We start from the raw sequence: 22599 nt of genomic DNA, 5'->3' as shown, positions 1-22599 counted from the left end.
TTAACTTTTGATTCCTCGCTTTACTTGCATGGGGTATCCAATTAAAGTTCATGCTTTGGAATGCATACATAGTTGCCACTTCAATCAACTACTACCTTAGGAAATCATTTCCAACAGATGAGCATAGCAGTCCAAATTACACAGTCCACAATAAACCACTCTCTTGTGCTCAGATAGAGGTAGAGGCAGCATTTGCTTTTCCATGCAGAGTACTCTGTTAATCTGAACAGGGATGTCCCTTTTTTCCTCTGTAACAGATTTGAATTAACTTTCATGGAGATACTCTGCAACCCTGTCAGCTACAGGCCAGGTTGGCTTTGGGACGCCAGTCGCAGCTGTATTCTCTGTGTCTCTGTCATCCTCAGAAGTGAAATATCAGCCAAAATCACCACTGCTTGTGAAAATATGGGCAACATTTACTGCACTTTCCCTATATTTGTACCCTGGGGCACCCACCGTCTAAACCTTTGGTGCCACAGTTTCCCCTCTCTCACCTGCTAGTCCAAACTCACCATGTCTTGAGCTGCAGAGTGGTGCCAGAACAAGGCACTTCAAAGCTAAAGAAAGAGTTCATGTTATTTATGAGAGGTCTTCATGGGAATAAAGTAAGGAAATTTCCCTTTCTCTTGCAAGTGTAAATCTAACAATGTCTCTTTCTGTTTTTAACAGCAGCCTCTTTTATGGTAGCCTTGAGAGGTGAACCCTCCCTGCCTGCTGAACCTCGGACCCAGATGTTTTATGTTTAGTGAGATCCTCCAGTCCTCTACGATTGCAGACTGTGAACACGGATTGGAGGGGCTGAACGGCCAAGAGCTGGGTGAAGGGCCAGGCAGAGAGAGACTGGATGCTGGAGGAGAGGCAAAGGGATAGAGACAGGAATTGGAAAGTGCTCAGACAACACACACTGATGTTGCAGAACATTATTGAGGTAAATGCCCAAAGACCCTGCACACATCAGCCTTTCCATTCCATGGAAAAATCCTGGTGGCTGCTCTTTGTACCCCCCAGCAAAACAGGTGGCAGCATGGTATGAACCCTTACCCTACTCCTCCATGCCAGGGGAGAATGAGGAGAATCATATACTTACACTGACCAGTGATAACTACAGGATCAGCCAACAAGCTCAGTGCACTACTTATTTTTACCATGAATGAAACATTGTTGTATGTTTTTAATATGTAAACATGTATGTTTATTGTTTTACTTGTTTGTGATAAATATGGCTCACCTGACAGTGATGCTAAAATGTTTTTAACTTGTTTATTTACACTTTGTTTCCTGTGTATATGTGCACAATAAAGTTTTAGTTTTTGAAATTCAGAGTATATTTATTAGTTTGCACCAAGCAGACATGCCGCCTTACAAAATTAATAACAAGAATCACTAAACCACCCACACTCTAGGTCTGTACACGTGAAGGAACACAAGTTCCGAAAAGCATGACACAACGCCACTGTGGCTGACTGTTAAAATGATCTTTAAAGGCCTCTCTGTACTGCATAGCTCCATGATTGGCAATTCTAATTGTACCTGGCTGTTCAAATTCAGCAGAGAGCTGGTCCACCTCACCCCTCCACCTTGCCAGTAGCCTCTCCCTTCATTTCACAACATATTGTGTAATACATAACATGCAGCAATAACATTTGGAATGCTTGCCTTGCTAAGGGGCACTCTAGCCATTAAACATCACCGGTGAGCTTTGAGTTGACCAAATGCTCATTCAAGATTCATCCTGCACCTGCTTAGCTGGCAGCTGAAACTTTTCTCAGTGCTATTGAGGTGGCCAGTGTACGGCTTCATGAACCAGGTGAGCATGGGGTAGGCTAGGTCCCCCAGCATCACCACTGGCATTTCAACCTTACTAATGTGAATGCATCAGTCAGGGAAGAATGTCCCTGCTTGCAGCTTTTGGAAAAGTCCTGTTGCACCTTAAAAAGGTGTGAAAATTATGGGATGGAATAAGCAGTACGGGATGGAGAAAGTGAAATTGTGGGAACTTAACTCCTAGTTCCCACAAATCCCTGGGTGAATTGCTGGTATCCCACAAAGCACTGCGAAAATGTCCCACAAGGCATTACACTGGACAGCAGTGCAAGGCACACTGGGATACCTACTGTGGTGCACCGCATCTTCTATTGACACAACTGCATGCGGTGAGGATGTGCAGCACTGATGCAAACAGCCAAGTGTGTGTGCACGCACCACCCAAGTGACTTACAAATGTCATCAGCTGAAAGCCAGCATAACTTAAGTTGACCAAACTTTGTAATATAGACACGCCTTAGGCAGGCCTGGTGCAGGGTGTAATGGCCTTCTTGCTTAGCAGTGTCATCAGCAGTAAATTGATACAAATGATCAATAAATAACATTAGCTTCCTGTTGTCTTCAAGCTGCAATTCAAGGGGCTGATACTGATCTATAAAGCTCTATATAGTCTGGGTCCTCCCTGCCAGAGAAATCACCTCCCTAATTTTGAATACTTAGGGCTTCTGAGAAGGCATTTTCAATACAAGGCCCTTGACTTTGAAGCTGGCTTCCACTGTTGGCCTGACACAGCCTGAGATTGTTGACTTTTGGGGCCTGGTGAAAAGCCCATTTGTTGACATTGGCTTTTTCTGGGGAAGGTGATGGTGTGACACATTTGTGCCTTCAGTTTGAGTCATGGGTTGAGACTGGGTAAGTTTAGTTGGCATGTGTCAACTCATTTTCGTAATTCTGTGTGTGCAAGATCCTAGAGATGAAAGATCCTAGAGATGAAAGTGACGGGCATATTTTTAGAAGTCTAAAAGAAAAGAAAAGAAACAAATCAGTGCCTTACAAAATGAAGCTGGCTGCCAGAACTGTGTGGGAGAAATTGGCTCTGCCATTGCCTCTGCTGTAGCTATTCTGGGCCTGATTCTGCCTTGCTTTACGCTGGGTGAATACTGTCTCCTCCAACCCCAGCAGTCCCAGAAAAGTCAAGGAAACCACTTAAACACTTTTTTGAAATACCCCTCTTTCCCCACCACCTACCCCCAAAATACAAACAAACTATGACGGGGTGGACTAGGCCCCTGAGGCCCCCTACTGGAGGCCTAGTGGCCCTGCCACATCCCACCCCAGAAAAGGACAGTAGAGAGGTCTGCCAAGCTGCCTAGAGTGGCTGTGTGGGAAGCAGCCAACTGGGGCCCAGCAGGCTAGTATAAGAAAAGCTGCAGGGCCAGGGTGAGTTCAGTTCCTTGCTGGATCTGGAGGAGAGTGGAGGATGCACCTGGCTGACTGAGGAAGCTACAGGACCTTGGACATAGCCGTGCTGGCAGAGGCTGAGGGGAACATGAATTAGCTCTGGGTTGGCTACTGGGACTCCACCAGGGCAAGGCCTTGATGTAAGGGTGAAGAATGTGCTGGAGCCATGGAGAAGTGGCCCAGGGAATTGTAGCAGCAATGCTGTTTATTTAAAGCAGGGGTGGCCAACCTGCGGCTCCGGAGCCATATGCGGCTCCTCATATAGACATGGACTCTGGGGCTAGAGCTACAGGTGCCAACTTCCCGATGTGCTGGGGGGGGTGCCCCCACTTCCCTCCTCTGAGCCTGTCATGCTCTTGCTCCTCCCCACCAAATCCTCCTGCATGCCACGAAACAGCTGATTGGGAGGGAGGGGGAGGTGGTGAGATGCAGGGCTGCTGGTAGGCAGGAGGTGCTGGTGGGAGGGGAGCTGATCGTGCGGGCTGCTGACGTATTACTGTGGCTCTTTGGCAATGTACGTTGGTAAATTCTGGCTCCTTCTCAGGCTAAGGTTAGCCACCCCTGAGTTAAAGGGATGTGGCAGATGGTTGCTATTTATAGGGTCCCTGGGCTAGGACCCAGAGTAGAGGTTGGGCCTGGGTTCCCCCCACCAGCCACTGGGAAAGTAGCATGGACTTTGAGGCACCTCAGAAGGGGAACTGAACTGTAGTGGCCCAGCTGAAGAGAGTCCCTGAGAGGGCGAAGATGTTGCCTCCAGGGAAGGAGCCCTGGGGCACTGCTCTATTCCAGACAACTTGAGAGAGATGTTACAGAGGGCACTGAGAGAGGCCCCTGTTGGATTTGTATCCCAGAAGGTGTTTGCTTTGCTTTTAGTACACAGACTGTGTGTGATTCGGCTGGAGGGCTGAGTCAGCGAAGACCCACCATGAACACACAGAGTGTGCAGGCATATGCGCTCCACCAGGGGGCGCTTGCGAGTAGGGCTGGATTAACTCTCCTGTCGGCTGGAGCTATTAGATTTTGTGGGGCCCCTGGGGGTTTGGAGTGTGGAAATAGGCTCAGGGCTGGGCAGGGGATTGGAGTGTGGGTGGGGGTGCAGCTCCAACTATGGGAGTTGGGCCAGGGATGGGACCGGGGTTGTGGTGTGACAGCAGGTTTGGGGTGTGAGCTCTGGGTGGGAGTTTGGGTGTGGGAGGGGGCTCAGGGCTGGGATAGGGGGTTGGGGTGTGGGGTCTTGGAGGGAGTTTGGGTGCAGGAGGGGGCTCTGGGCTGAGGTAGGGGGTTGGGGTGCAGGCTCCGGCTGGGAAGCACTTACCTCAGGCAGCTCCTCGTCAGTGGCGCTGTGGGGCTAAGGCAGGATCCCTGGCTCCATGCTGCTCCGCTTCCAGAGGTGGCCAGCATGGCCAGCCCCTAGGCGGAGGGGCCAGGCCGCTCTGTGTGATGCACACTGCCTGTGCCTGCAGCTGCTGTCCCTACAGCTCCCATTGACCGCAGTTCCCAGCCAATGGGAGCTGCGGAGCTGTTGCTAGGGGCAGCACACAGAGATTCCCTGAATGCCCTCGCCTAGGGGCGGCAGGGGCATGCTAGCGGGCCAGATGAAAAGAAGCAGCGGGCCGTATCCGGGCCTGCAGGGCCCCCCTTAGCCCAAGGCCCTGGGCTGCAGCCCCTAAAGCCCCTGCGTTAATCCAGCCCTGCTCATGAGAGGTGAGTGCACCCTGTTACACAAACAAAACAAAGAAACCGAAATCCACAAAGCAATTTACTTAATCTAAGATCTCAAACTGCCATTTGGCACTGCTAGTGACTTTATCTGGTTGGAGCTGGCTCAGGTATGCATTTCTGTCTTGCCTTTGATTACTGAGAGCTTCTCTGGCAGTGAAATCAAAAGATTTTATGATAGCTAGAAAACAAGAGACAGACACCAACAGCTTTTCTTGGGGATAGATATTTTTCCCTTGTTTCATTTTGATTGCAAAATAGGCATCCTGAAAGGAGGAATCTGTTTGGCAAAGGTTTTTGGAAACTTACTGGGTAGACATAACTGTAGGCGGGGCTGGGGGGGGGGTGAAAAATGAAATTACCTAATGTTAGGCAATGAGGTTTTTCACATTTTGTTTGTATTTTCAAACATGATCCAATTTCATGAGAAGTTTCACAATTTTGTGGGGTTTTTCCCTCAACAGTCTGTAATGATTCCTCCACAACTGAGTGAATTGAGGCTGAAAAATACGCTCATTTTTGAATGATAATTGTGAATTTTTCAGTATTTCAAAACAATTTTTTTTAGAGAGATGGAAAATTAATTTGCATTGACAACATGCATAATTTGAACTTTTTAAAGTGAAAATAGCTATTTCACAGAGGCTAAACAAAAAAATGAATTTTCAGGATCTTGGAATTATGTAAAAGTTTTGGTATAACCACACCAGTCAGGATGCATTAGCCAATTGCAACAATCGCTGTGTTATAAAAGCTACAGTACAAAACTTCGCAGGATTTCATACAGGGTAATGATGTGCAGTAATATCCACAATTTTGTAAGACCGCTTACACCTCTTCACAAGGTGGGGGAGATCTGAAGCTTCAGAGTAAAAATTTCTGAATCACTTAGCCTAAGTGCCATTGACTTTCAATGGGATTTAGGCTCCTAGGTGACTCAGGGTATGTCTACACAGCAAAGAAAAATCCACAGCTGGCCCATGCCAGCCAACTCGGGCTTGCGGAGCTCAGGCTGTGGGGCTCTTTGACTGCTGTGTAGGCTTCTGGGATTGGGTTGGAGCCCGATCCCTGGAACCCCCTCCCACCTTGCGGACTCCTAGAGCCCGATCTCCAGCCTGAGCCTGGAAGTCTACACAGCGGTAAAACGGCCCTGCAGCCCAAGCTCAGATCGGCTAGTATGAGCCAGCCGCAGATGTCTAGTTGCTGTGTAGGCGTACTCTTAGCCATGTTAGAAAATTTTACCCTCAGCCTTAAGATCCACCTGTCCTTTTCTTTTTAAGCTCTTCCTACTGCAGTAACTTTTGACATAGACAAGCCCAGCTAGCTTAGGCATGCCATATTACTGCACATGCATGATTGTGTAGGGTTAGTAAGGGCCCAGATTGTGCCACCCATGAGTACACTGAGTAGTCCTATGCTCTGTATGTGATCTCATTGAAATCCATGGGGTTACTTATGCACTGAGGTACTACTGACTATGAGTAAGTATGGGCCCTTAGTGCAAGGAATAAGCTAGCTGAATGGCTGACAATAACATTCCTCTTAATTTAGGACACACATACAGGGAGGATACTTGACCTATTCTCATCAGTGTCAAGGATCTGGTGTGGAGAAAGTAAATACGAAAGTGTTTACTCCTTCACATAACAAAAGAACTAGGAGTCACCAAACAAAATGCATAGGCAGCAGGTTTAAAAGAAAAGGGGGTATTTCTTCACACAACACACAGTCAACCTGTGGAACTCCTTGCCAGAGAATGTTGTGAAGGCTAAGACCGTAACAGGGTTCAAAAAAGAACTAGATAAATTAATGGAGGATAAGTCCATCGATGGCTATTAGCCAGGATGGGCAGGAATGGTGTCCCTAGCCTCTGTTTGCCAGAAGCTGGGAATAGGCAACGGGATAGATCACTTGATGATTACTTGTTCGTTTCGTTCCCTGTGAAGCACCTGACATTGGCCACTGTTGGAAGACCGGATTCTGGGCTAGATGCACCATTGGTCTGACCCAGTGTGGCCATTCTTATGTTCATATCTAAGCAAGAAGATAAGAGTTGCTGTACTGGGTTAATCCATTGGTGTCTCTTGTACAGTATAGTGCCTATCACACATGTAACATTTGCTACTGAGATCAATATGAAAGATGTAAATTTTTTGCAATTCTGACCCATCTTATAATGGCGAGGGTGGGCAAAAAAAGTTCAGTCTTTTACCAGCATGTGTGTATCACACCCATTACTACAGCAGTGGCCAATACCTAAGGCTTCAAAAAGAAGGCAAACTAACAAGCAAATACCCCATATGTCAGCCAGGCAATTATTCAATAGCTTTAGTTATTTTCGTAGGGTAACATGTATACAGCATCTCTGTGTCTGTGTTTGTAGATCTGTGTGTGCACCCACTGTGGTGCATGTGTCTCTCTCGCCAGTGTGTTGATCTTTCTCTCTGTGTCTCCATGTCACTTTGTGTAACTTTTAAGTTCTGTTTTCTCACTTTGCTAGTCAAAACAGTATTTTGTTTTGTTTCTCTGGGATGTGCAGGGGTAGTTCAAATAGTTAAGAGACGCAATCTGTCCTCTTTCCTCTAGATCAACACCCTCGTTGCCAACAAAAATTATTCTAGGCATGGAATTTTTCCTCTTATCTGCTGATGTGCCCAAGGGGGTGATGGTACTAGTGGTGTGACTATGCCACCGATGGAAGATTTCTGGATTTTCTCAAACACTGAATTTCATCCCACACAATTTAGAAAAGGAAATCTTTGTGTGCCTACAAATCTAAGGGCAACTGCCATTTCAGTATGTGTCTGGCACATGGCCTTCAGACTGTTTTTTACAAACTGGCAGGATTTTTCATACAGGAATCATCCTTTAATTTCCAAAATGCTCTCTTCACCAGGACGTGCAAGAAGAAAAGGAGTACTTGTGGCACCTTAGAGACTAACCAATTTATTAGAGCATAAGCTTTCGTGAGCTACAGCTCACTTTAGTAAACAGAAATGTTTGCTAAGGTGGTCCAGTGATTGCAATGCTGTGAAGGGAACCCAAACGAAGGTACTTAGTAGACTTGCACAACATACTTTCATCAGACCTCACATTGTCTTGAACAGAGCCTTGGAATTGCAACTTGAGGCATTATGAACCTCAGCCTATGCTCGTGAAAGTTCAGCAAACACACTGCTGAGAAGCTAAAGGACTTTCCTCTCCCCATGCTCTGGGTCCGTTATTCCTTGAACAGCTATCCTCTTCCCCCAACCAGTCCTGGAACTTGGAAATGTCTCCTTCAGGATGAGGGGATCCCAAGGTTTGTTGTGAAATTGTTATTGTGTGGTTGCAATAAGAACCTTCCACAACTGAACTTTCCCCATAATAGAGGGTTAAGTTAACTGAACTTCTCTAAAAGAACCTATGGGAGTTGACTTACTTTCAAGCCCTGTGAATTGAACCTCGGGCTTCAGTTTGTGAATCTCTGTGCAGAGTTCTATTTGCAAATTCTATTTGCAAATTCCTTAGCCCTGGGTTTGATTACATATTACTCTGCTTTGAAGGATTAGATTTTTATTGGTAAATGTTGATGACGTCAATTTCACCATACATGCACAAACCAAATTAAAAAAATATTTTCATGGTTGTTAATGTACGGGTAGGCAAAGTAAGAAAAATTCTGCTTGAGAACTTATTAAAGTTTGATTTAAGTGTATTTACTTTGTATATTTTGACATGTGATGTTGACAGTTTTTTGTTTAATGGTTATAAACTTTAACTTTTAGAATCTCAGTGTGTCCTGTCATTAAAAAATTATCTGACCTCCCAATAGCCTTCCCTCATAATTTCCTGGAACTGAACATTTAAATAGACGAAAATTTAAAAAGGTACTTAAAACTAAACACTGATATTCTCCATCAGCATTATAAAAAAAAATTGAATTCTGCCAAGCCCCCGGTACGTGTGTCAGCAGTAGCTAGAATTATTGAGATGTTTGCTCCCAGCTGCAGCAGGCCTCGACAAGTAAATTCTCTAAATACCCATGAAAATTGATATCTAAGAGATTCATCTCAACTTAGAAATCGCTGAATTAAGAGAAGTAAGCAGTCCTCTTTCTGCAACATCACCAGTCCTGACTGTCAATAACAGCACTGCTACCTAGTTGAAAAGGAGCTTGCCTATTAGAATGGTGCTTATAGCACCTAGTGAGGTGCTTTAGGCACACTGCAAGGTGGCTACATACATGAATCTCAGTCACAAGGAACATAGATCATCCAGAAGATCCTTCCATAAGCAATTTCAATGATGTTTCTCCTGTTACTGTCTCCTTTCATCTCCTAGTCGTATCTGCATATTGTCCTCCATAAAATCTGTCTCTTTTGCCTCAAGGAACTTGCATGTCTTAACTCTTTGAGTGCCACAGCCTTGCATACCCACCTTTCAAATATTAGATTTTTTCTTTTACCAGAGAAAGATAAGGGAGTGTGCTGTATATGCAACTTACAGCAGGCAGAAGACTGTACATGTACAGGGCTGGCCTTACCATGAGGCGAATGGAGGCAGCCGCCTCAGGTGCCAGACTGTGGGGGGCGCCACTAGGACCCAGAGTGTAGAAAATTGTGTCTGCTGCTGGTGCATATGTATTCTCTCTGCTCGAGATGCACAGAGATGGTGGAGTGCTGTGCTGGAGGAAGGAGGGCACAAGAGACATAACAGGCAGGCAGGAGAAAAGGTGAGAGGGAATAACAGAAAGCAGCAGGAGCTGCAAGGAGAGAGAGGAGGAGGAGCCTCTTATGTACCTCTCTAGCACCCCCAGGAGCCTGGACTGATTAACACCAGCTTCTCAGGGAGCTTCCTGTTTCCTGCTGCTTCCCTGAACCCACTTGAGGAGAACAGGCAGTCAACTGAAGTAGCAGGAGCCAGTTAGGCCCTTAAGATGGTGATATCTTCCCTCACTCAGGCCCTGTTACCAGCCTGCTTATTTGTCCCCTTCAATTGAGTGTTGAGAGCCACACTAGCTGGCACAGAACTGCAGTCATGAGTGACAGAAGAAAACGCCCCAGAGCATTCAGAAAAAGAAAGAAAGCAAAGGAATCTTTTCTATCTAAGCGGGAAGGAGCTCTCCTGAGATACATAGACACAAATGTTCACGGTGAGCCTTTCAGCCCCAGTGAGGATGAGGGTGGTGAGGAGATGCCTGATCTTCCAGTTAGTCAGAGCGCAGGTGACCTGGCAGCTACTGCAACATCCATATCTCCATCTCAAATGGATGTAACCATGTGGAAGCGGGGGAATAGTCCTGCTATTGTGGGGAACTTTTCTGGCTTCTGCACTACCCCGGTGAAGTGGGCTAGCGAAAGGATCTGAGTCCTCACTCCCACTTCTTTTACCCAGTGGCCTCCCTGCCCTTGAGGACTCCCCTTCCACGCTCCTGTCTGGCAGAGTCCTTGTAACCCCAACAAGGCTGGGCCCAGGATTCCTGGGGCGGGGGCTCGACCCCCAACTCTGCTGTGGTCACCTAGGATGGGCTAGGGTGTCCCCACTCCGGGGTACTCTCTCTGCAGTGGGCACTTCTCTGACCCACTGACCATTACGTACAAGTTAAAGCAAATGCAAGTTATTTAATCAACAATTAATTTTAAAAAGAATAAGGGAAAATGGGAAAGGTTAAAGGAAACATCACCCCGCTCTGTGGCAGGGAACATCACAAACAGTGTCTCTGGAATGTCCGGGCAGTTCACAGTCTGTTCCTTGTAAGTCCCAGGCCTCCTTCTCAGGCCCTGGCTGTGCTGTAGGGATGCTGCGAGTTGGACACTTGCTCTGCTGGTGGCCACACGGTCTCAGGCTCTACGTGGCAGGGCCCTTCTTTCTAACATTGCCTCCACCCTGTCGGGGTTACCAATCCCCCTCCGAGTCTGGCCTGCAGAGCCTCCTGGCTGAGGTGTCTCCCTGCGCTGGGCCCATTGCCCAGGGTCCCCCCTCGCTCTCCCCAGCTGCTCATGACACCCGGCTCTGGACTGCTCCGGCTCCTGCTCCACTCTGCCTCACCACAGCTGCTGCTCTGCCTCCAGCTCCCTGGGCTGCTTCTTGGCCCCTCCGGCTCTGGTTGCTACAAGCTCTCCTCCCAGGCCAGGTCTGCTCCACAGGCTGCTTCTGTGACTCTGCTCCCAGCACTGACCTGCTTCCTGGGCTGCTTCTCTGGCCACTCTGGCTCTGGTTGCTGCAGCTCTCCTCCCAGGGCAAGTCTGCTCTCTCTGGGCTGTGCCTCTGGCTTTGGAGCTGCAGCTCTGCTCCCAGGGCAGGGTCTGCTCTCTCTGGGCTGCTTTTCTGGTCCCTCTGGATCTGGCACAGCTCTGCTCCCCAGCTTAGCTTGGACCCTTGCTTTCTCTTTAGCTCAGCCCCACTCTGTCTGACCCAGGCAATTCCAGCTCACACGGAGGACGGGACCGCCCTGGCCTCCTGACTCCCTGATTAGCCTGCCCGTCCTGTCATTCAGGCTGACCTGGAGTATTGGCCTCTCCCCATTGTTCCTGGGGACTGTCAGTCTCAGGGTCCTGATTTCCCATCAACCCCCCTTTTAGTACTGGGAGCTAGCAACTAAAACACCCCCACTGAACATTAGTAAGGGGGCAACAGTCCCCTTACACACGCACATTCCTGAAGAAAAGTGTAGATCAGAGAAGAGTGTAGTGGAGGCGCAAGAAACAGCTGCTGCTGAGTTTAGTTCCTTAAGTCTAGATGATCCAGGACTTGAGCAGTAGCCTGAGGGACTTCCTTGTACTGCATAGGCCACAGCAAGTGAAAAACTTCATGTTCCCCAAAGACAATGAAAATAGAAGTTTCCATCCAACACATTACTGATGTGAAATCCCCAATGGTGACAAAGTGGAGAGGCCATGGCTTATGTACTCAAAAACCCAGAATGCTGCATACTGTTTTTGTTGCAAACTCTTTCAATCTAATGTTCCAGCCACATTGGGTTCTACAGGAACAAAGGACTGGAAAAATCTGGCTAGAAATCTGGCATGCCATGAGAAGGCAGCAAATCACCAGAGAGCATTCCATAGGAGGAAAGAACTTGAGATGAGACTAAGGTTAAAGGCCACCATAGATGATCAGCATCAAGAGAAGATTGCATCAGAGTATCTTTACTGGCAAAATGTTCTGAAAAGGCTCATTGGCATTGTGAGAATGCTTGCTACCCAAAACCTAGCACTGTATGGCACTTCAGATCAGCTGTATGTGCCAAACAATGGAAACTTCCTTAAAATTGTGGAGCTGATGGCTGAGTTTGATGCTGTACTCCAGGAACATCTAAGAAGAGTCACCACCCAAGAAATGTACACACACCACTACCTTGGAAAAACCATTCAAAATGAGATCATACAGTTATTGGCAACAAAAGTCAAACAGAAGATTGTGGCAGATCTGAAGTCAGCAAAATGTTACTCTGTTCTTCTGGACTGCACACCTGACATCAGCCATACGGAACAATTGACTTTAATGGTACGTTTTGTAACAACAACAGAACCTAGTGAAAATGTCCCTGCAATGGTGACTGTCAGAGAGCATTTTCCAGAATTTATTGACATTGATGATACTACAGGAGCTGGTATGACAAATGTGCTTCTTAAAAAGCTGGAAGATATAGGAATTGTGATAGCTGACATGAGAGGTCAGAGCTATGATAATGGTGCCAACATGAGAGGAAAGAACAGAGGAGTGCAGACACAGATCCGAGAGTTAAACCCTCGAGACTTTTTTGTCCCATGCAGTTCTCATGCATTGAACTTGGTGGTCAGTGATGCAGCATCAGCTTCTAGTGAGGCTGCTGAATTTTTTTATGTAATTCAAAGCATCTATGTATTTTTCTCTGCATCAACTCATTGATGGCAAATTTTGAAGCAACATCTGGGAACATCCTCTCTGACACTGAAACCACTGAGTGCCACATGATGGGAAAGTCGAGTGGAGGCGATAAAGCCTATCAAACACCAAATTGGGAAGATAGATGATGCCATATTTGCCATTATGGAGGATAATGCTGTGACAGGAACTGTTGATGGGAGAACAGTGGCAGAGAGAAATGGAATCACCAGAAACATACATAACTTCAAATTTCTGTGTGGCTTAGTGTTGTGGCATGACATACTGTTTGAAATAAATATTGTAAGCAAGAGACTCCAAGGTGTTGACCTTGATATATCTGGAGCAACGGAACAACGGGACAAAGCAAAGTCATACCTACAGTCTTTCCGGTCAGATGAGGGATTTCAAAACATTCCGAAGAGTGCACAGAAGTTGGTAGAGGAACTTCACACTGAAGCTATTTTCCCACCCATTCAAGAATACAAGAGTCACTGAAGAAGACATTTTGGTTACAAGGTACGGGATAATCCCCTAAGAGACCCCAAACAACAATTCAAAGTTGAATTCTTTAACCAGGTGCTAGATTGTGCAATACAGTCAGTTGAAGAATGTTTCATGCAGCTCAAGGAACACAGCAGTATATTTGGGATTTTGTAGGATATTCCAAAACTCCTCACTATACCTGAAGAAGACCTACACCAGCAATGCAGGGCACTAGAGACAGTGTTGACACATGATGACATGCGCAATATTGATGCGAGTGATTTAGGTGATGAACTGAAAGCCCCTTCAAGATACATTTCAGCAGGATCAACTGCAAAGGCTGGTCTGGAATATATGTGCACAAATAAAATGACCACCCTCTTTCCAAATGCTTTTGTTGCTCTGCGCATACTTCTAACACTTCCTGTAACAGTTGCCAGTGGAGAATGCAGCTTCTCCAAGCTGAAGTTAATAAAAACACATCTACGCTCCACAATGACACAGGAGAGGCTGGTCGGCCTTGCCACCATTTCAATAGAGCATGAGCCGGCCCAGACTGTGGACCTTCAGGAAGCAGTTCAAATCTTTGCAACCAAGAAGACATAGAAAGCACCACTTTGATTATTCAAACAGATAAAAACGCCAGTGTTTACTACGCAGACAAGAAAAGTTACACTTGCTGTTCGAGCGTTTGAAAGTTAAGTGTTACTTAAAATTTTTGAACAAGGCATTTTAAGTTGTTAGTTCTCCTTTATTGGGGTAGGTAGCAGAGCAGTACCGTGAGAGGAGTAGAACAGGAAGAAGGCAGAACTGAGACCTTTCAAAGTTTTGGTCTAAGTGAGGGGCCATGGGGGCGTCATTTGAGCTCCCTGCCTCAGGTGCCAAAATGTTGTGGGTTGGCCCTGTACCTGTAATAGTGTGTAGATATTTGCAGATTGTCAAATTGGAGTTGAAATTCCTTGTGATACAAATTATTATAAGGTTGTGGAAGGTGGGTAGAAATCAAGACTCTGCTCACTTAGAATAGCTCTGTTATCCCACTGTCAGATTATCACATTGTGGGATGCTTCATGTGTAGCTGTGTGTGATCCTTGATGATAAACAGTTAATTATGTGTGTGTTGTCCTGGCTTACCATGTTAGCTCTTGTGCATGAAGTACTTCCTGAGGACTCTGCTTTCCAACATAGACTTTGCACACTGCTTTCCTCAAATAACTCGCTTAGGATGATGTCTCCTTTGACCCCCAAGATAAATGGGGAAGTAAGAGGTGAACTTTTTTCTATTTCATTCTGTGTGCATCATGCTACATGCATGTAAGATTGGTGACAGACCCTCTCAAGTGAACCTAGTCACAAGAGATGTTTATATGAGATAGACATCAGGTTCATGCTTTCTTTGCCCAGCACTCAAATTGGATGGTGTAGAACAGTGATTTTCAACCAGGCTATGTGTACCCCTGGAAGTATGCAGAGGTCTTCCAGGAGGTACATCAGCTCATCTAGTTATTTGCCTAGTTTTACAACAGAATACATGAAAAGCACTAGCAAAGTCAGTACAAACTAAAATTTCATACAGACAATGACTTGGTTATGCTGCTCTATATACCATACACTGAAATGTATGTACAATATTTATATTCCAATTGATTTATTTTATAATTATATGATAAACACGAGAAAGTGAGCAATTTTTCATAATAGTGTGCTGTGACACTTTTGTATTTTGTGTTTGATTTTGTAAGCAAGTAGATTTTAAGTGGGGTGAAACTTGGGGTTACTTAAGACAAATCAGCTTTCTGAAATGGGTACAGTAGACTGGAAAGGTTGAGAGTCACTGATGTAGAAAACTCTCTCTTTCTAGTGAGTGTCTCTTTTGATTACTCTCATACCTTTTAAGAAACATCACCAATCCTTTATTTGGTTGCATGGGGGAGAGAGTTTTATTTTGTTTTGTTGCTATACATAAGTGGCTACTACTTATTTCGGTCACACACACACACCGAAGGAGTGCTTGGGTCTTAAGCCCTTTCCTCCAGACTCTCACGAAGAGCCGCCCTCTCTTTACTCTCAGCCCTTCTGTGCTGTGAAAGCTAAACCTGTTTATAGTGGATCTGTAATTGAATGCAAGCTGGTCCACTTCCAGTCTCTTCACTTAACTCCTTCCCTTCTCTCAAGTGCATGAATTTTATGCACCCCATGAGAGATAGTGGTAGCTTAGCATGCTATATTTTTCACCATTGTCAATTGCAGAAAGGTGGGTGGGAGAAGATAATGTGATTCCCCAGCCCTCCTTCATACCAGCACTTTTTAAAAGCATTAGTTTATTGTCTAATAAACAATAGACACTCTCTCTCTCTTTAGTTCTCTCAGCTAATTAAAATCTTCAACTCCCTGGGTCCTGAGAAGTTCCCTCTTGTGGAGCAAACATTCTTCCCAAGCCATAAGCAGATGGTAAGTGTCCTTTGTTTATTTTGATGATGATCTAGTTGGGGAAGATGCAGCGAATCTGTGGTTGGGAGTGGAAAGAATCACTCACTCTGGGAGCCCTGGCAATTTAAATAATATCTGTAACTTTACAGACAATAAATTACTAGCAGAAAAATAGCAGGCATAGAACACGTCCCTGGGTGCCTCTTTCCTTTTCCCTCAGTTCCTGGAAAGACACAGATGGTGAAAGAGTGAGAAATAAATTGCTGACTCTGGTTGTCATAGACAGGGAACAGGTCTGTTTGGATGTGGCTGAGTTGGTCTTTGCGCTCGTCCTAATGCATAGAAGAGCAGGACGATCAGAGATGTGGGGTGAAGCAGAAGTTTCTTACAAAAGAGTGCTGTGCTGCTGTTGATTTGTCTCATCTGTCACATGGTTACCATCTATTAGACATACTTACCAGCTGTTGGATTGTTAAATGAAGCAGTTTCGAGTTTTTGAACATGAGCTCTTATTCTGTTTGTCTTGCATAATTTGCTGTAGCGTAATTGCTCTTGGTGTTTATTCATCCTATCTGTGAACTAGTACATACTGTACCTTAGACCTGCACAATAATTAGGCATTCCATGGGCTCCTTAAAGGCAGCGACTTCCTAAGAGTGCTGGGCAGCTGTCTCCTTCTGAACCTGGGGAAGGGAGCAGAAGTGGGAGTGTTTAAACAACTCAGTTGTATTTCTTTTGGTTTTCCCTCACAAGTGGGGTTGACCCTAGGCAGAGGCATGACGACTCTTAGTCTGGCCCTTTGAGAAGCTCAACGGTCAACACGCATCCATGAACATATGACTCCTTCTGCCTCCCCCAAAGATCTCAATGGTCCTTTCTGTCTATGAGCCCTGACCCCATATCTGAATTATCTCCTGCTTTTCAGTTTGTATAGCTGGGTTCATTTTGAATTCAGGTGCAAGGCTGGTGGCCTGTTTAGGGCCAGCCCTGCTTTTGAGATGAAAATTGGTGTCCTTCCTCAATTACTCATATGACACTCATAATACAATATCTCCTGACCTAAATCCCTCTTACAGGCCAGTACACAGCCCTGCAACTGAGAGGTCATAAGGCTAGAAGGCTTACTGCAGCTAAGTATATCAGGGCTGTAAATGCATAAGACAAGTCGAACAGTATCCAGATAGGGCCCTCCACCATTTTTTGTCTGTTTAATTTTGTTAATAAGACCAATGCTACCAACTTCCCTAGTCCAACCAGTTGGGTTCTTCCTTAATCTTCATTGGTAGGATTAGTAGTGATATAAGGGTTAGATATTGTAGATAATCTTTTACATGAATGGACATCCAATAAGGCAGTTATCAAACTTCTATTTTGAGATTTTTTATTTGCTTTTGTTAATTGCAAATTATCAATCGCAGTAATTTAATTGTGTTATGGATGTTGATTGATATCTTCACTTTAAATATGTAGATCAATATTTAATTGGCTTAATCTGCAGCAAAGAGATGTAGGTTAGATATTAGGAAAAACTTTCAAATGATAAGGATAGTTAAGTTCTGAAATAGGCTTCCAAGGGAGGTTGTGAAAACCCCATCATTAGAGATTTTTAAAAACAGGTTGGACAAACACCTGTCAGGGATGGTCTAGGTTTACTTAGGTGCTGCTTTATCTTAGGGGGCTGGACTTGATGACTTCTGGAGGTCGCTTCCTCCCCTGCATTTCTATGGTATACTGAAAATATGCATATCTATAATTCTAAGGCACGTCCCATACTCATAAATGTCTGACAGAATGAAAGAAGCCTCCACAATTGTTAGCAAAGCTGGGTGGTAATATATAGATCTACTCAAAGAGAGAGACACATGTCTTGGAAAGTGTTTGAGTCCACTGAGCTGTGCTTCCGTGTTGCTTTATTTTTCCAATGGTCAAAGTGTCAGGCTTTTTTATGGTATCTGACTGTGGGGTGGCTGGGCCCAGAGATGATGTGGCTGATTAGCATGCCGTATAATCAGAGGAAAGTTTTATGGTTGGTGGCTGCAGAGCTAGAAAACAGGTCACGTGATCCAAAGGAGGCCACCCACTTGCATTATCAGCGGGTCTTTAGGTTCACTTTGGAGTAAAAAACTGCAAATGATGAGACATTCTTACCATATATGAAAAAGATGCTTATCTTTCCAGCTTGTCCAATATTTCTGGCTCTTGCCTTGGTCTTTAATCAGGGGCATAAAGAGAGCTTTTGTGGTCCAGTTGTTTGGGTGCTACTGTGGGATTCTGGAGATCTGGGTTTGAGCCCCTCATCTGCCACAGATTTCTTGTGTGACCTTTGGTAACTCCTTTGAGAGCAGATTTTTTGAAGGTATTTAAGTGCTTAAACATGTAGGTAGATGCCTAGTGGGATTTTCAAAAATCCCCAAAAAGTTCCCAGCTGCTTATGAAAATCCCACAAAGCATCTGTATGTGTGGGCACCTAATACCTTTAAAGTTCTGACTCGTAGTCCCTCTACACTTCCATTCCCCATCTGTAACATGTGATAATAGCACTGCTGCACTTCAAAGGAGAAATGTTAGACTGTGGCGTGCTCAGATGCTACAGTCATGGGGGCCAGATAAGTTCCTGAGACAGACAGATAAGAGAATGGTGTGTTCTTTACACTGGGCTACAGTTTGTCCTAGTTTAAGTCAAATTAATTTGTAAGGCCCGATTTCATTTAATCATATCAACAAATTATGAGGACACTTTGTCATCCAAGATGCTCCAGGACAGATGTGAATGTGCCTTGCCCTCACATCAGGACTTATATTTCTAACAGAGCTGGGCAAACTGTTTGTTGCAAATAAATTGTCTGACAGATATAGCTTTTTTCCCCACCCCACTGTTTGGAAATCATTTGTAGACTCATCCAAATGTATTTGTTGTTCATGAGATAGTTTGGATAAGTAATTTCCAGCCAGTGGGTAGCATTGTAGCATTGTTTTGACTCCTGGAAAGAACGATGGAACCCTTTTAAACAGGGGAATAACAAATTGCACATAATTTCTTATCGGAGGCGGGACTTGCCAAGCCAGTTTGCGGCAGCCTTGTCAGCGAAGTGCAGAGCCCACAGACCACCATCAAAGCTGGTCAGAGAGCAGTCACCAGTGATGTGTGACATTGTCTGTCTTTGGCCACAGCCACATGTGGGTCCTCTTATTGGCCCCGGGTGTGAAGGATGGCTGCACATTGACTCTGACCTGTTCGACAATACTGCAAATAATAAACAGCCAATAATCTCATTTGTACGCAAACGCTATTGTTCATGTACAAATATGGGTATCCTTATGAAGAGCAGCTACTCCCCAAACATTTGGGCAAACAAAAGCCTATTTGTGCAAATAGAGACTAGAAAGGGGCATGTATGTGATGGAAGCAATGTTGGGTGCTTTTCCCAGTCTCTGCCACACACATCTGCTGTGACTTTCGCAAGTCACTTAACTGACCTGCTTCAGCTTGCTCATGTGTAAAATGGGAATAATAATACTTTCCCACCTCACTGAGGTGTTGTGGAACTAAGGTTGTTGGTGTTTGTAAAGCATTATATGACCATTGTATGGCAGGCACTATAGAAGTGTTTATGAAGATACTTGAGTTAAATCTCTTCTTAAAGTAACTTTCCCTCACTAGTACAGTTGTCAGATCAGAAAACACAGCTTTGCATGTCCAAACTTTTCCAAATGCTAATAGGCTCCTAATTGGAAAGGGGTATGGATGAGGACTAGTCATAAAGAAGTTCAGAAAATCGTGTGTGTGGAAGGAGGGTTCTGTGATGGAAACTTTTGACCCCCCCCTCTCCCCCCCAATTTTTTTTTGTCAAAATGTGCAATGGAAAATTTCTACTTTTTGCCAGAAAACCAAATATTTCTGACAAAAACTCAAAATTGTGAGGGAAAATATTAATGTAGTTGAACACCCGACTTTTTGTCAAAAAGAAAGCTTTGATGGAAAATTTTCGATTACCCATAACTAGTCACATTAAAGAGATATTCCAAGGGTTGAGATTTTCACAATGGAAAGGATTTGATTGAGTAACCTCCACCTTCTCTCATTATGGGCAGTAAGTCCATGAAAACACTGGTATATTGGATAAAATGTGCTTCAAACTAGCCTTTATGGAGCAGCCTATTGTAATAGCAACAGCCCCCTTTGCTGCACACATCATCAGTGTAAATGTTCCTCCTCAGGAGCAGTCAGTGTTACCCGTTCAGCCATAGTGGCTGCATTGCTCTGTAGTGACCCCATCTGGCCATCTAAAAAGTGGAACTCACAGACTCCAAAAGGGATTTCCTTCCATTTTGCGGCTGGTGACCCCAACAACAGGACCTCAGGAGAGTGGTTGCTTTAAAAAGAGAGGGGGATTGTTGAGGGAATCTTCAGGAGTAGAACAATTGCCAGAGGCTTGATTTTCAGGTAAAAGCCAATGAAAAAGCAACATTTGTATATGTTAAAGTATATGGTACCAGTTGTATATGGTTAAAGTAAAGGACTGACTAACATAAGCAAGGCAGAGATAGAATGTCTGTGATAGAAATAAAACCACTTTACTGCTTAGAAGAAAAGGACACTATAAAAATTGAACATTATGCGGTATTACCTTAAAGACAGTATACATTGAGTATAAAATTTATAAATAGCATGGAGGAAAACTGTAAACTAGTGTTACAGAATTTAGCAACAAATATATTTCTTCTGGATAAAATTTTCTCCCAGGCTTCGTTTCCTTTCCCCAAATTTCTGTGACTACCAGGAACAGCAGAGGGGCTCAGTGAAGAAAAGGGAGTGACCAAGATACTGATTAAGCCACTACAACAAAAGCAGCAACATAGGCTTAGTGGATTTTTTTTTTTTTTAAGGATTTTGTCAAGATTTGGTGGACAGAAAACTTTGAGCTGCATGGGAAAAAAAAAAAAAAGTTTGCACCATCCTTTGAATTTTGTCACTCCCTTCCAAAATACAAAGGATTCATAGACTTAGAATATTTTGAAAAAAGTTGAAGAAATATACCTGGCAAGTCCTGTGAAACAATGGGAACTCTTTCTTCCTTGTGCCTTCACTTTGAGTTCTTATTAAGTGGTGTGTTCATGGGCACCCTGAGATAGCATTTTCCCCACTGGTGAGTGTGGAAGGTCTACGTTGATGAGTCAGACATATTAAGGGTATGTCTACACTCTGACCTGGGGTTGCAAGTACTAATGTGCTAATAACAGAGCGTAGCCGGAGTGGCAGGAGGGGCTAGCTGCCAAATAGCATCCCTCTAAGACACTAGACACGTACTGTACTTGGAGTGACTAACCTGTACCTCCACTGGTGCTCCAATCAGAACTAGAGTGGGTTTGTCTACTCCAGTGGGGAATTACACCCCAGTTCAAAGTGTAGATGAGGGTCATGTTTGGCACACCAAAATTAGGCCCTGATCCTGAGGTTTACACTGTGTTGGTGGAGTGCTCTGTCTGCACAGAGCCCTATTGACTTTAGTGGGACTCTGCACAGGAAATTCCACATACAGATAATCCCCCTCACCCTTTTCCCTAAAGAAAAAAAATGGGGAGGGGGGAACACCCCCCTCCCAACTTTAAAAGGAAACAATATTTAAAGAAACCAAGAGCCCCCAGGCAGAGTTGGCAGTCGGAACATTCCAGTACTGTGCTTGTGATGAGAACTGGAAAGTGAAATTGGATTTGAAAGTGAAACTGACGGATCCGTTATCCAAGCTCAGAGAATGGGAAAGGAGTCCAGGAGAGCTGGCTGTATTTCAAGGAATCCCTGTTGAGGTTACAGGGACAAACCATCCCGATGTGTCGAAAGAATAGTAAGTATGGCAGGCCACCAGCTTGGCTTAACGGTGAAATCCTAGCAGATCTTAAGCATAAAAAAGAAGCTTACAAGAAGTGGAAGGTTGGACATATGACCAGGGAAGAGTATAAAAATATTGCTCGGGCATGTAGGAATGAAATTAGGAGGGCCAAATCGCACCTGGAGCTGCAGCTAGCGAGAGATGTTAAGAGTAACAAGAAGGGTTTCTTCAGCTATGTTGGCAACAAGAAGAAAGCCAAGGAAAGTGTGGGCCCCTTAATGAATGAGGGAGGCAACCTAGTGACGGAGGATGTGGAAAAAGCTAATGTACTCAATGCTTTTTTTGCCTCTGTCTTCACGAACAAGGTCAGCTCCCAGACTGCTGTGCTGGGCATCACAACATGGGAAATAGATGGCCAGCCCTCTGGGAGAAAGAGGTGGTTAGGGACTATTTAGAAAAACTGGACGTGCACAAGTCCATGGGGCCGGATGAGTTGCATCCGAGAGTGCTAAAGGAACTGGCGGCTGTGATTGCAGAGCCATTGGCCATTATCTTTGAAAACTCGTGGCGAACGGGGGAAGTCCCGGATGACTGGAAAAAGGCTAATGTAGTGCCAATCTTTAAAAAAGGGAAGAAGGAGGATCCTGGGAACTACAGGCCAGTAAGCCTCACTTCAGTCCCCGGAAAAATCATGGAGCAGGTCCTCAAAGAATCAATCCTGAAGCACTTACATGAGAGGAAAGTGATCAGGAACAGTCAGCATGGATTCACCAAAGGAAGGTCATGCCTGACTAATCTAATCGCCTTCTATGATGAGATTACTGGTTCTGTGGATGAAGGGAAAGCAGTGAATGTATTGTATCTTGACTTTAGCAAAGCTTTTGACACGGTCTCCCACAGTATTCTTGTCAGCAAGTTAAGGAAGTATGGGCTGGATGAATGCACTATAAGGTGGGTAGAAAGTTGGCTAGATTGTCGGGCTCAACGGGTAGTGATCAATGGCTCCATGTCTAGTTGGCAGCCGGTGTCAAGTGGAGTGCCCCAGCGGTCGGTCCTGGGGCCG

General features: G+C 44.9%; 1 protein-coding gene across 3 annotated transcripts in view; it reads left to right on the top strand.

Moving 5' to 3' along the window:
* The window catches only part of SYN3 (synapsin III), a 279590-nt gene that overhangs the window by 87306 nt on the left and 169685 nt on the right, over nt 1–22599 (top strand). For 2 of the 3 annotated variants that reach the window (XM_073324725.2, XM_073324735.2), the window contains exon 6: nt 15640–15729. The exons of the other annotated variant lie outside the window; for it this stretch is intronic. In XM_073324725.2, coding sequence (XP_073180826.1) covers nt 15640–15729 — 90 coding nt within the window. The remainder of the gene's footprint in view (nt 1–15639; nt 15730–22599) is intronic. 3 annotated transcript variants of the gene reach the window in all.

Source organism: Lepidochelys kempii, chromosome 1 (assembly GCF_965140285.1).
Source record: "Lepidochelys kempii isolate rLepKem1 chromosome 1, rLepKem1.hap1, whole genome shotgun sequence".
In the NCBI taxonomy this organism is placed as follows: Eukaryota; Metazoa; Chordata; order Testudines; family Cheloniidae; genus Lepidochelys; species Lepidochelys kempii.
The sequence above is the reverse complement of the archived record's forward strand: the minus strand, read 5'-3'. Positions and strand labels throughout refer to the sequence as shown.